Genomic DNA, 19,207 nt, shown 5'->3' with positions numbered 1-19,207 from the left:
GATGTTCAGCATCTTTTTGTATGCTTACTTGCCATATATATCTTCAGCAAGGTGTCTGGGTCTTTGGCCTTTTTTAAATTAGGTTGCTCATTTTCTTATTGTTGAGATTTAAGAGCTCTTTAATATTTCAGGTAGCAGTTCTTTTTCAGATATGGCTTGCGAATATTTTTTTCCTAGTCTATGGCTTATCTTCTCATTCTCTCTTGATCAACATTGCATTTTCATGTCTGAGTGCCAGTTATGCTGACTTGGTAAAATACAAATATATTCCTTTTTCTATTTTCTGGAAAAATCTGTATAATTAGAATTAATTTTCCCTTAAATACTTGGTAGAATTTGGTGAAGAATCCATCTAGATCTTTTGCTTTCTTTGTTAGAGATCACTAAAAAAATTTTACAGTAAGACAACTAAGATATTCTATTTTTTCTTGTGTCAGTTTTTTTAGTACATTGTATTTTCTAAAAGTTTTTCTAGCCTCAATTTTCAGACTTAATTGGTGTAAAAGTGTTTATAATATCCTCTTATTATTCTTTGGTATATGTAGCTGTGTTCTTTGTGTTATCATTGATAGTGATTATTTGTGCTTTATTTGTGAGTTCCATTAGGGATTTATCAATTCAACCTTTTTTTTTTTTTTTTTAGAAGAAATAGTTTCTTTAAATCTTTTTAATCCTAATGTATGTTTTCTATTCGTGAATTTCTGCTTATTATTTTCTTCTATTTTCCTTAAGTTTAATTTAGTGCTATTTTTCTAATTTCTTAAGGTGGTTGAATTTTGGCATATACATTTGGGTTATAAATTTCTGTCTAAGTTGGATTTAGCTATACAAGTTTTTTTTTTTTTAATGTTTATTTATTTTGAGAAAGAGTGAGTGTATGTATGCGTGCAAGTGGGATAGAGAGGCAGAGAGAGAGAGAATCCCAAGCAGATTCCCTGTTGTCAGTGCAGTTTCCAGTGGGAGGATCCATGAGATCATGACTTGAGCTGAAATCAAGAATTGGAGGCTTAACCAACTGAGCTAACCAGGCGCCCCTCTCATAAGTTTTGATATATTCTTATTTTGTTATCTAGTTAAAAATATTTAATAATTTCCTCTGGGATTTCCTTTCTGTCCTATAGATTATTTATTGATGTATTTCTGTCATTTTAGACATGAGGATTTTCTGGTTATTTTTATGTTCTTGACTTCTAACTGACATCTTGTGTTTAGAGACTGTAATGGAAGTTATTTTTTTAAATTTGCTTTATGGTCCAGCATATTGCCAGTTTTTATACAGTTTCTGTGTATGCATATTCTGTGATCCATGCATGTGATCCATGCAACTGTTGGATGGTGTCCTATATGTTTTTGTTAGTGGTGTTGCTGAGTTCTTCTATATTATTGTTTTAATAGTTTTTTTTAAATGTTTGTTTATTTTGAGAGTGAGATAGAGAGTGTGAGTGGGGGATGGGCAGAGAGAGAGGGAAAGAGAATCCAATGCAGGCTCCACATTGCAGGGCTCAATCCCATGAACCATGAGGTCATGACTTGAGCTGAAATCAAGAGTTGGACACTCAACAGACTGAGCCACCCAGGTGCCTCGAGTTATTCTATATTCTTACTGCTTTTGTGCTCTGTTTTTTTCCCATCATTTACTGAGAGAGGAAAGTTTAAATTCTGACTGTGATTGTGGATTTCTTTAATTTCATCATGTACACTGTTAATTGTTTTACATATTTTGTAGCTAGGTTATTAAATGCATATAAATTTCTTGACAAATTGAACTGTTATTATTCTGAGGTATCTTGCTTTACCTCAGTAATATTTTTTACCTTGACTTTTTTCTGGCAATAAAATAGTTACAAATATATTTATTCTCTGAATACTGGTAGGTCAACATTTCTTCTTATATCCTTTTGCAAAATGATGCAGCTTTCTGTTGTTTGCTTCAGTATTTATCCTTCCCCAGTCTTATTTATTATTTCTTTTATTTATTTTACTTAATGTATATTTCACTTAGTCAAACATCATTTTTAGGTAACTTATTTCTGTTGACATGCAGATTCTTTTTTTTTTTTTTTTAATGTTTATTTATTTTGGGAGAGAGAGAGCATGCATGTGCAAGTGGAGGACAGACAGAGAGAGGGAGAGAGAGAGAGAATCCGAAGCAGGCTTCACACTGTCAGCACAGAGCCTGATACAGGGCTCAATTCCATAACCCTTCTCATCTTCCTTTCCAGGACAGGTATTTGTTAATATTTGTATTTGGGAAGTTGAAGCAAAATGAACATGAGCCAAAATTAAGAGTCAGCCCACTCCACTGACTGAGCCACCCCGGCGACCCAGATTCTTTATATAAACGTGGTACTGGTGGTATGGTGGTGGTTGTTTTTTTTGTTTTGTTTTGTTTTGTTTTTGTTTTTGTTTTTGTTTTTGTTTTTGTTTTTTTAAACAAAAGTCTAGAGCATTTGTGAAGCCTGTACTAAGGTTTAGAAAATAAACCAGAATAGAAAAGTGTAGGCTATGAAAAGTCTCTAAAGATAATAATAAACTTACTCATTGGCTCATCCAAGTTTTTTTTGGGCCTAACAGCATATGCTACTTTTATTTACATCCTACGAGGAGTCTTAGAGAATAATTGAGGTCTTCTCAGTAATATGCATTTTCTCAAATGCAAAAGGCCACTATTGATACCATATTAAGTGCATTTGCATTCTCTATTTTCCTACTAGTAGATACATTGGAGGCTGTTTCTGTAAGATGTAGGATATATAAATCAGTATTAAAGATACTGTAAATTTTTTCAGGATATTTTGTTGCAGATGAAAAATATATCGGGGGTATTGTAATTAGGGCTTGTAGACAGAACTGCTAATTTTGAGTTACTTAGCTTACATATTTTAAAATGATTCCTTTTTTAACTTTTAATTTGAAGCAATTATAGACTCAGTTTCCTTTTAAAGCAGGTTTTTTTTGTTTGTTTTGTTTTGTTTTTTTACATCTGATATAGATATAGCATTAGGTTATGGTGAATTAGGTTCTTTTAAATAATGTTCATTCTGTTACCTGACAAGTTTTATTTTTCCTTTATGTGAGAAACTTTTCTGGAAATAACTTCTCATCTTTATTTCCAGGACAAGTATTTGTTAATATTTGTATTTGGGAAGTTGAAGCAAAATGAACATTAGTCTTGCCTAGGTTTACTCTTTCAAAAACTCTAATGGGTACATCTCATTCCTCCAGCCCCCCACTTCCCCTGTCTTATTGCTGCTTTCCAAAAACATCCCCTTTGATAGCCACACTATAGAAATATTTAGTTACAAGCAAATATTTTAGGAGTTGTTAGCATTTGTATAAGGGTTATGTTGATGTTTGTATAACTTAAGGGCAAAGCAATTTTCTGGTACTGAATGAGTCAGAGTTTCTATTTTAACATATAAATGTGAATGCACATGTGAGTGCTGAATTAATGCCTTACTCTGGGGATTTAAAATGTGTGATTGCTGTATTATACACAAGTACTCTATCACCAAAAAATGGTGCCTATTATTTGACAATAATTATGTATACAATTGGGCAAAATAATTGTCTGAGAGGTAAAATGGTTAAAGAAATACCCCATCTTAAAATGTCTCAAAGTGTTCATTGTTTTGCACATAGCAGGCCTTTAGATTATGGTACATATTAAAACCCACTCATCTGGTGGTGGTAATATAATCTGTGGTAAGTAATAATAGGTACATGAATGAAAAAAGAACAGTATTTAAAAAGTGAAACATATATATATATGTATATGCTACATAATTGGTACATTAGAGAAATCTCCTGTTTAAGGAAAGGTAGCTAGCTGTTAGATAGGCAATTTGGAGGAAGGGAGACACCCTAAATGGTATATTGGCAAGCTTCCTGAGATGCATATACATAGTAATTAGATGCATATTGATTTTTAAATGTCAGCCAGCTTTTACTCTCTTCTTTCTCTAGCATCTATTTGTATGAACAGTGACTATTCTTACTTCTGAAGGGGGTTTATTAAGGTTTTTGTGAACATTTGTTATATAGGAAATAAATTACCACTGCTATATATAACTAACATTAAATTTGTGATACTGGCAATGATTTGTGAGGAATTTAATTCCTTATATGTTAATTGATGGCAGAGACATTTCTGATGCTTTCTACTTGTATTCAGTGAACAAATCCCTTTAGTCGTGTTTATGACCTTCAACAACCTGCTAAAATGAATTACTACAAGTATCACTTATATTCTAAACTTAAGTAGCTTTTTGCTAACTTGGTTTAATCAGGATTGTGTTCATCATCTAGTAACATTCTTTTAGTAACCTTTAATGCTTTCTGGGCCTTTAAAGAATGTCAAGGAGCAGAGGATATTCCTGGGAGATTAAATATCTACCTTATTTCATGAAGTCTAAGGTACTTTGAGAGTATCCTTTTTTAGCCTTCCTAGACTGAGTCACTGGAAGGTAACTGCAAAACCATCTCACAGCTGTCACCTGGTGACAATGATAATAAGACACCAGAGAATATCAGAGGCATCCAATGTTCAGAGAAGTTAAAATATGAAGAAATGCATATCTTGGAATTAAGAAGGATTTTTGAAGTCACTAATGATAAATTTAAAAAAGGATGGTTATGATAGGGGCGCCTGGGTGGCTCAGCTGGCTGAGTTTCCAACTCTTGATTTCAGCTCAGGTCATGATCCCAGGATTGTGGGATTGAGCCCCATGTCGGGCTCTGCACTGAGCGTGGAGCCTGCTTAAGACACACACTCACTCTCTCTCTCTCTCTCTCTCTCTCTCTCTCTCTCTCTCTCTCTCTTTCTCCCCCCTCCCCCCTCCCCCTCCCCCTCTCTCTGTCTCCCTTCTCCCTTTGCCCCTCTCCTTGGTTCACTCTCTTTAAAATTAAAAAAGAAAAAAAAAAGAGCGGTTATCATAATCTTGTGTTCTGTTTTTTTATGATTAGACCAATATAGTACACTGAGAATTTTCCATTTGATAATTTAGAGTTTGCAGTCTTTTGTTCACTTTAGAATACTACTCAGTGTTTCATTCTCAGATTCATGCAGTAGAATATACAGTCATCCTTGAGATAATTGTTTTGCCTGCTGCCATAAAAGGCTATTAACTTTAATTACCTAGACTCTGAGGAGATGTATTTTGGCCTAGTTGCTTTGAGCAAGGAGTACGGGCGAGTTTTTTTTTCATATTGTTTATGTATAGTAACGTTAAAACTGGAATTGTGTCCATTTACTCACCGTGTCCATTGAGAAAAGATATGATAAAAGAAAAAGGAGATACTCACAAGAATGTTTAATTATACTCTTCTCATACCCTGTGCCACTGCACACTCCCCAAACACAGTTCTAATGATTGTGGTTCTTCATTCACAATGTTTAATACAGTCAGGAATGATGGGTCTCTTTGAAGTAGAAATAGGAAGGAAAGGATGATGCAGGGAAGGTAACCTTTAGTTATTTATTTTTTTACTCTCTATATGGTTTGCTTTTTATTTTCATATGCATTTATTTTTTATAAGAACTTTTTTATAAGAATAATTACATCTTATAAAAATATGACTCCATACTGCTTATAAAATAAAGAAATGACATTTGACATTCTTGGTCTATTCCAAACATCATTTGACTTTTCATCTTCAACTAAATTATCCCTCATTGTAGCCATACTTGTCCACTTTTTGTCTCACATCTTCTGCATTTTCAAGGCTTTGTTTAAATTTATCCCTTTGCCCTATCTACCCTTTAAGACTAAACTAAATCCCAACTATTTGAACTTTTCCAGCTCCCTCCATAGGAAGTACTTCTTACATCACTACTTTGCAGTGGCAAATACATCTATGTAGCATTTATCAGAGACCACCTTTTGGAAGGGTTATTTATTTATGTGTCCAGTTTTCCTGTTAGATTTTGGGACCGAATTATTTAGGTTTGTATTATCTCCTGTAGTACATGGTATAGATAGTGTTTCTTGAATTGAATCCTTATAGAATTTTAACTACATACTTTACTTATTTTCACTTTTTTCCAGAGACATCGTATAGTAACTTTCAAGAATTACTAAATGTCATACTGTTCTACTTCTGAAGCTTCCATTCTCAGCCTTTACCACTATTTTCTGAAATACAAGAATTATTGTTGAATCGTTATATTGTATACCTGAAACTAATGTAACATTGTATGTTAATTATACTTGGATAAACAAACAAAAATAAAGTACCCTCCTGTAATAATCTGTTTCCAAATTAGTTAAAAAAAAAAAAAGAATTATTCCTTCGCTAGTTACTATCCCATAGTGCAAAAGACCAGAATAATTGCAAAGATATTAAGTTTTCATGTTACTTATCTGTTATACAAATTTTGTTGGTTATACAAGCTTCTTATATAGGGAAGAGTATTTTCAAAATAATGTGGGTTTTTTGTTTTTGTTTTTGTTTTTTTGTAGGTTACTTCCTCAGAACGTTGGCCTGCTCTATGTTGGAGGTTATGAAAGACCCTTTGCCCAAATCAAGGTATGATTGTTCATTTTCCAGTATACTTTTCTTAGGTGTAGTTCACTTGTCCAGAACCCACCAGGCACCTGCCAATAACTATCAACATACTAAAATTATGAATGTGAATTACTGTTTTTGCATATTTCTGCTGAAGAAGTAATTCAGTTTTTCAAAGAATTGATTATTTTAATATTCTTGCCCATGGTAGAGTTAAATTTGGCCAAAGCAGTATTTAAAGTGTGTAATTTGATAAATTTTGAACTTCTTAACACTTGTGAAACCATCGCTGTAGTCAACATAAGGAACATATCCATCACCCCTAAAAGTTTCCTTGTGCCTCTTTGAAATTCCTCACTCCTGCCCTTCTTTTTTCCTTTCCAGTCTCCAGGCAACCACTGATCTGATTTGTGTCATCATAGACTAATTTGCATTTTCTAGAATTTTATATAAATGGAATTATACAGTATTTCTCCTGTCCCTCTCTCCTCCTTTTCCTCTCTCAACCTCTTTGACGCAGCATAATTATTTTGAGATTTATCCATGTTGTTGCACTTACAAATAGCTCATTCTTTTTATTGTTACAGTAGTATTCCATTGTATGGTAATAGCACAGTTTCTTTATCCTTTCACCTGTGGATGGACATTTGGTTGTTTCTACTTTTTGGCTGCTCTGAGCATTTGTATACAAGTCTCTGTGTGGATATATACTTTTCATTTCTCTTGGGTAAATACCTAAGATGAGAATGGCTGGATTAAATGGCGGTTGTATATTTAATATTTAAGAAATAACCCAAGTGTTTTCCCACCAGTAGGGTGTGAGATTTCCTTGCAATGGCCATTTTAGTCATTCTTATGGTTACAGGGTGGTATTTCACTACAGTTTTATTTTGCATTTCTGTCATGGCTACTAATGTTGAGCATCTTCCCATGTGCTTGTTTGTCATCTGTACATCTCTAGTGAAGTGCATGTTCAAATCTTGCCATTTTTTAAATTGGGTTGTTTTTCTCTTTTTTTTACTGTTGAGTTATGAGCATTCTTATATCTTCTGGATATAAGTCCTTTATCAGATTTAAGATTTGCAGCTTTTCCCCCAGCTATGGCTTGTCTTTTCATTCTCTTAAACAGGCTTCTCAAAGAGCAGAGTTCTTAATGTTAATGTTTAAAAGTTTTTCCCCATGGCTCATGCTTTTGGTACTGATCTAAGAAATGTTTGCCTAACCAAAGTTACAAAGATTTTTCTCCTTTGTATTCTGGAATCATTACGTTTTAGATTTTACATTTAGATGTAATATCTATTTGCGTTAATTTTAATATAAGATTCAAAGTTCAAGGTATAGAGGAATGTTGAACCCCCCATCTTTTTGGCACGTGGATATCCAGTTATCCCAAAACCATTTCTTAAAAAACTATTCTTGCCACCACTGAATTGTCTTTGCATCTTTGTTGAAAATCAGTTGACTATGTGTGTGCGAATCTATTTCTGGACTCTATTCTGTTCCATTGATTTTCGTGTCTACCCCACCGCCAATACCACACGATCTTGATTATTGTGTCTCTATAATAAGTCATGGAGACAGGTAGGGTAAATCCTCCAACCTTGTTCTTTTCCAAAGTTGTTTGACTAATTAGGTTCCTTTAATTTCCATACAAATTTTAAAATGCCAAATTCTCTAAAGATGCCCACTAGAATTTTAACTTGTATCATGTTAAATCTATAGATCAATTTGATGTGAAATGATATGTTAACAATACTGAATCTTTTCATTCGTGAAGACCACATATTTCTCCATTTATTTAAATCTTTAATATTCCTCAACAGTATTTTGTTTTATTAAATTGAACTTTTTCATTTTTCATAGATTTATCCACAAATAGTTTATATTTGTGGTGTTATAAAAGTGTTTTTTTAACATTTTTATAAAGAATTTTTTGCATAATTTTTGTTTACAATTAATGCAGGAAAAAAGGGGTTTTTTTTAGTTGAAATATTATTAACATACAATCGTATGTTCATTTCAGGTGTACAATATAATTATTCACCTGTGGTGTACATTACTCAATGCTTATCACAATAAGTGTACTCTTAGTCCCTTTTATCTATTTCACTCCTTCCATCCCCCTTCCCCCACCTCGCCTCTGGCAACCACCAGTTTGTTCTCTGTATTTAAGAGTCTGGGTTTTTGTTTGTTTCTTTTTTTTTCTTTGTTTATTCATTTGTTTCTTAAATTCCACATAAGAATAAAATCATTTGGTATTTGTCTTTCTGTGACTTACTTCACTTAGCAAAATATCTTCTAGGCCTATCCATGTTGTTGCAGATGGCAGTGGCAAGATCTCATTCATTTTATGGCTGAGTAATATTCCAGTGTGTGTGTGTGTGTGTGTGTGTGTGTGTGTGTGTGTGTGTGGTATATGTGTGTATACACCACATTTTCTTTATCCATTCATTTGTTGATAGGCACTTGGTTGCTTTCATAATGCTGTGATAAACATAGGGATGTATATATCTTTTCGAATTAGTGTTTTTATTTTCTTTGGGTAAATACCCAGTAGTAAAATTACTGGATCATATGGTAATTCTGCTTTTAAATTTTTGAGGAACTTCCACAGTTTTCCATAGTGACTGTATCAGTTTGCATTTTTGCCAACAGTGAAAGGTTGCCTTTTTGTTTTGTTGATGGTTTCCTTAGTGTGCAAAAGCTTGTTATTTTGCTGTAATCCCTCTCAAAATACCAACAGAATTTTTTATAGAACTAGAAAAAATATTACTAAAATTTGTATGGAATCACAAAAGACCCCAAATAGCCAAAGCAATCTAGAGAAATTTAACAAAGCTGGAAGTATCACAATCCCAGATTTTAAGATATACTACAAAGCTGTAGTAATCAAAACAGGATACTACTGGTACAAAAGTAGACACAGATCAGTGGAACAGAATAGAGAGCCTGGAAATAAACCCATGCTTATATGATCAATTTAATACAGAAGAGACAAGAATATACAATGGGAAAAGACAAGTCTCTTCAACAGATGTGTTGGGAAAACTGGACAACTACATGTGGAATAATGAAACTGAACCACTTTCTTCCACCCGACACACAAAAAAAACTCAAAATGGATTAAAGACCTAAATGTGAGGCCTGAAACCATAAAACTCCTGGAAGAAAATAGAGGCAGTAATTGCTTTGACATTGACCATAGAGATATTTTTTATTTCAATTTCTGATTGTTCATTGCTAGTATATAAAAAGATTCTTATGTGTTTACTTTAAATCCTGCAGTTTTACTATACTCAATTATTCTAGTCCTTTTTTGCATATTCATAGGATTTTCTACATAAATGATTATGCCATCTACTATAAAAGACAGTTTTCCTTCTTTCTTTCGGATCTGGATGCTTTTTACTGCTTTTTCTTGCCTTACTACATTGACTAAAGCCTACACATAGAGTTGAATAGAAATGGTGAGAACAGACCTCCATGCCTTATTTATGATCTTTGAGGGAAAGTGTTCAATCTTTCATCAAACATTGTTTTTATAGTAATATTACTTAAGGGTTGAATCCTAGATTCCATCTAGGCTTTCATGTAAGAAGTGGAATAATGTTATGAACTTTAAAGTAGTAATATAAAGGACAGTTTGAGATCATCCTTTCTTGTTATTATAACTTTTTGTTAATATTTTTCTTATAGACCTATAAAATTTGTTTTATGTTTTTTGTTTAGTTTTCTGATTTTTCCTCACATTTGTGTCTTGGCTTCACGAGTTGTTTCTTGTTCCAGTTGAGGGGTATGAGTTCAAATTCCTTTCTACCTGTGTAAATAACATATATTTTTATGCCTTGAAAAACAAGGATTTTTGAGAAAAGACTGAGCCTGAATAGAGGATATAAAAAATATTTAATGTTGAGGTTTAGTAACATTATTGGACTTTCTTAATGAAAAATCTTATTTTGGTTACCATAGCATCAGCACCTCTTTAAATACCTCTACTCATTTAATTTAAATAAAAACACTCTCAAAAGTTCATCATCAGGATCTTAACTTGTGGACCCTCTTGAACTTTTATTCTTTCTTAAGTAATGACAAGCATTCAGGTACATTTGTTTTCTTCTATTTTTAATGTCCCTGGAACATGAGTTGGCAAGAGTTTCTTCATAAACCTCTCTCACTATCCTGTTCACCGAATTCAGTAGTATTGCCAGGAATCCTAATAAGTTTCTGCAGGAACATTTTGAAAGCCTAATTTTTTTCTGTCCATTGGTTTGGAAAATCCTGTTTTTCCTTATTAGAACTGAAATAACTAAAAAGTGAGAGGCTTGTATTATATATTTAGGGAGGGGTGGAATTTGTGTGTGTGTTACATGTTTCAAAAACATAGTTTAATATATGTATGAGGTTAATTCCTCCGTCACTCACCTGATTTATTAACATAACATTTTCTTTATCCAGGCCTTTCCTAACAAGCTCAGTGACAGAGGTCAATCCTTTGTCAACCCTTTATGCCTAGATAACCAACTCAAAAGAAAAGGGCCCATTATTGTAGGGCACCTTTTCCCTTTGATGTTGCTGTCAGAAAGGTTTCTCTCATAAACCGTGAAAGGATTTCTTATCTTTATTAATTATTCAAGTTCCTTCATAATTCTTATGGTGTCTTTAAAAATGCTATATAGATCCTTACCTAATTAGAATATTTATAAGTTAACTGGAAAACAATAAAAAAAATCATAGTTTAAATGACTGAGATTAGACTAGAAATTTAAGGTTCATTTCCTCCCTTACCTTGCACCTGATTCTTTGGACATGAAATACCAATACTTGTTAGATTCATTTCTCTCTCATTAAATAAACTAAGTGTAATGATACAGTGTTGTGTGGCATAGATATCAGATAAACCTTTAATAAATGGAAACTGGTTTGCTTTCCTTAAGAGCAGATTAGTTGAATTTTTTTGGTAAATAAGCTAGGAAACTGTTCACTTGAATATTTAGGAAAAAGAATTATTCACTAACATCACAGATCTAAGTTTTGAGTGGCTTGGTGTTAGAGGCTCTTTTTATTAGATACGTTTTACAGTTGTGTTTCTAAAAAGCAGCTCCATTTTATAAAGATGAAAGAGAGAAAAATAAAAACACAAAAAGGATAATAGATATTTGGACCAATGTTAAATGAGTTCAGAAATTGCTGTAGCATGACAAGAGATACCTGCACTATTAATGTATAACATAAGTCATTACAACCATTCTCACACGCATACACACCCTTCCATTATTACCCATCTTTTAGTTCTAGTTTCTTAGCCAAGTCTTAGATAAAGACACAAATATATACAAACATGTGACTTCATTATAGTCTTAGACTAATACATCTTCATACTAGTTTCAGGTTTTACTGTTTTTAGGGGAAGTTTTTCCAACTTAACCTTTATTTCTTAACAACTTCCATAAGTCATCGGGAGCATTCTTCTCTCAAACAATCTCAGTCCTTGTGTAGATAAGTTTCACCCAAGGCAGTGACTCTCTTTTCAGATCATTAATCCCTTTCAGAATCCTATGAAAGCTGTGGACCCTCTCTCTAGAAAAATGTACATACACGCACTTCTGTTTATAAGTTCAGAGAGTTCATGGACTCTATTGAAGGTTATTTAGGGACCTCAAATTAAGAACCCTAAAAAGTGAATAAAATATGTTTTCCCAGATTTTTCAATTAACCAAAAAGGTATTGAAAGCATATACATTTAAATTTTTAGGGGAAGTTTGTCATCTTGATTTTAAACATGCATGATTGTCTTTTGTTTTATCCTAAAATATAATAAACTAAATAAAACACTGATCATTTGATGAGGTGTCATTCAGAGTCAGGAACTGCCTCACATACTCACTGCTATTGTTTTGTGCTATAAATGAAGCAGATTTCACCCTCATCCAAGACTAACTTCTTTTAACTTTACTGAGATTAATGTTCTAAATGTACTAGGTTATACATGACTTAATTTTTCTTAAGAGATACAGTTCATTATACCTTTATATGCAGTCTTTGAAATTAAGAAGGGGAGTTTTGATTAAAGCAAAATTTTGCTTAATTTCTATTTGTATCCTTTCAGGCTGTCAGAAGTTTTTCAGAAATCCCTTATTTGGGGGATGGCATTTCCATATATCTTTATGTAATACCTTTGTCTTAATTGTGTGTATATAAATTGTTATTTGTAGCTTATTTTTATAGACATGTTCAAGTTTAAGTAATAGTTTTCAATTTATCCTTATTATTCTGTTTTGTTTTCTAGAGAGTCTCACAGTCTAAATCACAGTAAAAATCTTAATGCTATTCCTTATTATAATAATAATATCCTTATTATTCTGTTTTGTTTTCTAGAGAGTCTCACAGTCTAAATCACAGTAAAAATCTTAATGCTATTCCTATAGGTTTCTAGTCCTGGAGGCTCTACTTAGCAGCCAGAATCCATAAAACCAAGAAGAATTGAAGCCTGTCAACATCACTTTTAATCAACTCAGGGGTTGTTCTGGAAAGACTCAAGGCCACAGGGCTGTCCCTCCCTGCAGGGGTTGGTATTAGTTGCCTCTTCCAGCTCTGACAGCCTAAGAAGTGGGAGAGGCTGTGAGGCTCAGTCAGACAGTTTCCACTTTGACACTGCAGAATGGCTCAAAAATGTCCTCTGTATTTTAACTATGAATTCCACACAGCAACCACATGTGAAAAGTAAGGAATATAACCATTATTCTGAGGCAGTTATTTTATAGTCAGTACAGCTAAGTTCTTGCCTTAGATCCTGCTTCCATCCTTCCCGAGGAACGGGGTGCCATTCGTCACAGTCTCCTACTCCAAGCTTTTGGAGCTTGAATTTTTAAAAATCTCTTTATAGCCAAGGAAATACAGTATTGGTGTTTGCATTCATATGCATATGCAACAGATGCAAATAAATGGTGATCTCTTCATTTTTGAAAGCATATTTGGAAATTCATACCATCCCTCAGACTTTTTTCACTTAAAAAAAAAGTAGAATATTTTTTTCTTTAAGGTATATTGAGTTCGGATTGTCGTTTGTTACTTAAAAATATTTTTGAGATTGCTAGTGACTTGGCAGTTTTAATTTCTTGGGTTGGTTAAATTTATAAAGGTCAAGTGGGGACTCTGAATTATTAAAAGACTGAAAAACACTAAGAAAACTAATTTGACTGATGATCTTTTAGAAAATATTTGAGTTTAGGAAATAATATATACATTAGATCAGCACTTTTTACTAAAAGAAAATATTTAGCATCCATATTTTAAATTTCTAAAATGTCTGAAGTATTACATCAGGTAAAGATGTAGTCCTTAAAGCTGAGTATTCTAGTTTAGTAGCTTCCAAATTTTTGACTATGACCTGTAGGAAGGTAAGAAATGTATTTCTATTGAGATTCTGTTCTACACATACATATATTTATATACACACAATGTAGACTGGAATTTCAAAGTAAGTGTGATGCAATAGTTACTTCCCATTCTATTCTGTTTATTTTTCTATTGTTTTTTTTTAAAAGTGTTTATTTATTTTAAGAGAGAGAGAGCGTCTGCGCATGTGCAGTTGCATGTGTGAGGGTGGGGCACTCTGGCAGGGAAGGGGCAGAGAAAGAGAGAGAGAGAGAGAGAGAGAGAGAGAGAGAGAGAGAGAGAGAGAGAATCCCAAGCAGGCTCTGCACTCTGTGGGGCTTGATCCCACGAATCTTCAGATGACCTGAGCCGAAATCAAGAGTTGGATGCCCAACCAACTGAGCCACTCAGGAACCCCTGATTTGGTTTTTAAATGCTGGTCTTAACCCATTAAATTGACTTCTCTCTTGGAATATGGGTCACGACTCAGTTTGGCAAACTGGCAAACACTGCTGCAGGGTAGGACTTGTCCAGCTCATGCTGCCTTAAGATTCTGGCAGCAGACTGCCATCCTTCTGCAGTGCAGATGATCATGAGGAAGCTTACCTGCCCTTGAGTTGATGACAGCCCTCTGAGTGGCTTTGGAGGGAGAAGAAAATGATAAGATGTCATAGTTGTTGGGAGGAGGGAGGAGGAAAGTAGAGAAAAAGGTAAATGAGAAATGAATTAAGATGTTTCATACAGCCAAGTAAAGCTATTTTCTGTTTTAAAAAAATTCATTCTCAAGAACAGAAGGGAGCCTTCCACGCCTACTCTGTCTTCCAAGTAATTTCATGTATTTTGAGGATAGAGAAAGAAATAAAGGTAACATCTCCCCTAGGAGAAGAAATTGGAAAGAAATGGAGATAGGTGAGAAATTGAGAGAAAGCAATGGAATCAGATCTGGATTTGTGCAACATATTCATTGAATAATGGCTAAATTTTCTTAATACTGTAAGAAGAGGCACATTTTCAGTGTCTCATATGTAGTAATAAGGGAAGACATGGTTATCCCTTTGTTGAAAACAGATTCAAAGCGTGAGAGAAGCTTTAAAAAAAAAAACCAAAAAAACCCTCACGGAAGCTGTAAGTCTTCCTACCTGTATGCAATAGCTCTTAAGTGTCTGACAACTTTTTCTCCTGCATACTTACTCACAAAGTGCTTCAGGGTTACTGCAGGGCTGTCAGGTGAGCCCATGTTGTAACTTTCTGGATGTTAAAATCATGCATTGTCTACTAACAAGTCACACAGTAACTGCAGACTAGGCTTCTAACAGGTATTCATAGTAGTAGTTATCCTGCCATATTTACCGCAGTGGTTTTGGCAGCATTATTGCCAAAATTTAGTAACACGTAAGGCCTGTCTATAGTCACACATTTCAGTTTTAGTGTTCTTATCTTCCTGTCCTTAGAATACTTGTCTACAAGACGATAAGCCCTGTCGACACTGGTCTTGTACAATTCTAGATCCTCAGCATTTGGTTAGGCCTGAGACATAAAAGCACATAAAATAGATACTTGTTACCATTATTATTGAGGATGCTTAGAAAACCGAGTGTTATTGTTGTTTATAGAGGTCTGATATAAAATTTTATTAGTTTTGGGTGTCATGGCACAATGATTCAATATTTGTGTACATTGAGAAATGATCATCACCAAAGCCTAATTAACCCCCATCACTGTACATAGTTGTACAAATTGTTTTTTCTTATTATGAGAACTTTTAAGATTTGTTCTCTTAGCAACGTTCAGATATGCAGTGCAGTATTACTAAGTATAGTCACCATTCTATGTATTAAATCCCAGTGACTTATTCATTTTATAACTGTAAGTTTGCACCTTTGACCCCCTTTACCTATTTCATCCACTCCCCTCCACCTCTGGCAACTACCAGTCTGTTCTCTGTATCTAAGAGCTTGGTTTGGTTTGGTTTGGGTTTTGTTCTTTGATGTTTTTTTTAACTATTAAGTATTTGCCATGAAATCATAAAGTATTTAGAACTCTGGCTCTAACATACATATTTATATTTAGTGCCTTAGAACTTTATTTTTCTAATATATAGTACATCTTGAGTTGGGATATCTTTGAGGCAATATAAATTAATTTTATTTTCTAATTTAAGATTGTGGTTGTAAATTATTAACATCAGTAGCTTTATTTGAAATGTAGATTTTATGAATACATTATTCTGAGAACATTTTAAATATAGTTCTCAAATTATTTTCCAATTAAGAAAGTTAGCATTTTTCTTAGCTGGAAATTCCAGTGACTTTCATTCTCTCTTGAGCCAGACACTTTATAGACAAATGTTAGAAATTATTTTAGCTTAGTTATATCAAGCTTAGTTGTTCTTAAATGTGGTTTAGAGAGAAAAAGAATAAGCAGTTCTTTTTTGTAATTTTGAAATGTTCTCAGAGAAGTGAATGATACTATATCATGCATGTTTGGGTATTTATAATGCAGTGGGTCTCCTATTTTGGTGAAAGGAAATAACATGGTACTTCTCATCCCCTTGTGTTTTTTCCTACCAATATTTTACTTCTAAAACGAAGTAGTTCTCTGACTGGAATTTCAAAGGCACTGATAACCATTTCAGTACAAAAGGTTATACCTAAAGTGACTATGGCTGAAGTCATATTTCAGACAAATAATTCCAGTTTCTGATCTAGATTTCTATGAGACCTCTAGAAATTATATGTTTTACTTTATTCCCACAAAACAGAAAAATAATTTCTCTAGGACTCCGTTATGAATACTCACACATCTTCTTGCCTAATAAAGTTTCAAAAAACAACCTCCCCTCCTCAGTTGCCAAGAATACAGAAAAGACCCATTTCATGTGTCTGTGACCATGAATCAGGCAGTTGGGAAAGCTCCAGATTGCTCTTGTCTTTTTTGGCTCTTCAACAACAGTAACAAACGCAGAAACTCTGAGACTAGATAATACAAATCAGTGAATGTTGCCAACATTTTAATTGGCAGTACTAAAGTTGCTACTTTGAGCACCTTCAGAAGTTTGAAACTGCTGCATGAAGTGACACCCTGTCCTCAATAAATACTGTGGGACATGGATAGGAGGGATCTTTAATTTTCTAAAACAAAAATACAGAAGTATAGTCCAGTAAATCTAATACTCTTTTAAAATAGCTTTTTATAAATAGTTAAATATTCATTTTCTCCATATCCCCTAGTTTTATTATCTGTAGAATTATTTGTCCGAAAGTAAAAATGACAACTCTATAGTTTTAGAAATTCACAAATTATGCTAAATGCAATGCAAGATAAGGTTTGGAGAAACTATTACAAATTTAAGTTTAACATTACAAATATAGGTCAGCATTGAGGTACCATTTGAATATTTACGGTTCTACTAAAACATTTTATTAATTAATATTAATATTAATATTTAAATTCTTCTCTATAGTGTCACCAGATCAGAGCATTTCTGATACCCAGGAAATAGTTTCACAGATGATCATTCATCTGCTAAATAATATGTTGTTTCTGATATTAAAGTACTTTTAATTAAGATTTCTTCTAAGACTTAAATCTTATAACACTCAAAATATTATCAGTCAGCATACATTATATACACATTCTTTTAAAAATACCTACCTATTCAGGGGCGCCTGGGTGGCTCAGTCGGTTGAGCGACCGACTTCAGCTCAGGTCATGATGTCATGGTTCGTGAGTTCAAGCCCTGCGTCGGGCTCTGTACTGACAGCTCAGAGCCTGGAGCCTGCTTCTGATTCTGTGTCTCCCTCTCTCTGCCCCTTCCCCACTCATGCTCTGTATCTCTGTCTCAGAAATAAATAAACATTAAAAAAAATTTTTTTTAAATAAATAAAAATACCTGTTCAGAATCTATTTGGATAGACACCTGAAATTACATTTTGGGTTATTTACTGTCCAGAATCTGTTCTCAATATATTGCAATATTTTAATATCAGATTTTATTTTCTAAGTCTTAGTTAAATAAAAGAAGTTATCTAGTGCAAAATTCATTTAATGTAAACTTTTTGTTTGCTTGTTTGTTTTGGGCAAAGGGGCTTAGACTTTAAGAAACAAAATAAGAGTATTTAAGTTTAATGTATACCTAATGTATAATAATTTTTCTCATTTATCATCAAATATTGTAACCATATGATACCTCTTTGGGCATCTCATCTTTTTTCTTCTTTGTCAGTATTTGAAAACTTTCTATCATGAAAAAGGAAAAAATAGGATAATTAATTTCTTTAAAACTGAAAACACAGTTTTAGTACTGTTATCAAGCAAAAAAAATATTACAGACAACATTTGTTGAGCACTAATGCCAGGCACTGTTCTAATTAATTCTGAAACAGTATATAAAGTGCAGGTACTTTTAGCATTTCCAGTTTTACAGATTAGGAAGACCTAGAAGGCTGAGTAACAAATCCAAGATTATGTTGCCAACAGGTAGCAGTTGTTGCCTTCTATGGAGTATTATTTAAGTGTCTAGTATTTAGTGTATACTGTATAGTTACTATTTATGTTGCATTATTATCATATACAATATTATTATAGTCCTTGAATTCCTTCTGAGTTTTGCTTGTACAATAGGCCAAATTATCCCTATAATTGATTAATACTAGTTAAGACGCTGGCTGGACTCTATGACTCTACCAAAAGAAATATGGTTTCACCACGAGGATCAAGGTAGAGCATCATTGTGGTTTGTTTATGTAAAAAGATACTGGAGTATAAAGAACTCAAAGTTATAATCTTACCTTTGCTACTTATTTTAGTTAGCGTTGAGTGTTTATGTTCATTGGTTGTTAACAGCAAGAGCTGAGTGTTCTTGTATTGGGAACACTTGTGAATCTGTGAGATATTAAAAGGCTTCTAATTATAGTATCTTCTGATATCTTTATGAAGTATTTTTCTTTCTGTTCCCAAAGCATCTAGTTTGAAGTTTATTTGTCATATATCCCTCCTCAGGTATTATTTTTAGAAGGCCCAACCCTACTTATTATTTTTCTTTTATATTAAATATTTCTTATTTTACCTTTAATACTTCTTAATGTTCAAGAGATCTGGGTGAAAGTCTTGTATGGTTATTAATTTGAAACAGTCTCTGGAAATCTAATTTATTTCTTTAAGAAAGACACCAGGTGGTAGGAAATCAGGTATATAAACAAATCACCTGAGATTTTGAGTGCTCTGATTAGCTTAAGAAAAAGTTAATATCTCATTTACAAGATTTTTTTTTTTTTAACCAGGTGTGGCAGTTTTGCTAGATATAGTGATAAACAGTTTCTCATTT

General features: G+C 33.3%; 1 protein-coding gene across 1 annotated transcript in view; it reads left to right on the top strand.

Moving 5' to 3' along the window:
• RNGTT (RNA guanylyltransferase and 5'-phosphatase) overlaps window positions 1-19,207 on the top strand; it is a 326,083-nt gene that overhangs the window by 267,247 nt on the left and 39,629 nt on the right. The window contains exon 14 of the mRNA XM_043591917.1: window positions 6,462-6,528. Within this exon, the coding sequence (XP_043447852.1) occupies window positions 6,462-6,528 (67 nt within the window). The remainder of the gene's footprint in view (window positions 1-6,461; window positions 6,529-19,207) is intronic.

Source organism: Prionailurus bengalensis, chromosome B2 (genome assembly GCF_016509475.1).
Source record: "Prionailurus bengalensis isolate Pbe53 chromosome B2, Fcat_Pben_1.1_paternal_pri, whole genome shotgun sequence".
In the NCBI taxonomy this organism is placed as follows: domain Eukaryota; kingdom Metazoa; phylum Chordata; class Mammalia; order Carnivora; family Felidae; genus Prionailurus; species Prionailurus bengalensis.
The sequence above is the reverse complement of the archived record's forward strand: the minus strand, read 5'-3'. Positions and strand labels throughout refer to the sequence as shown.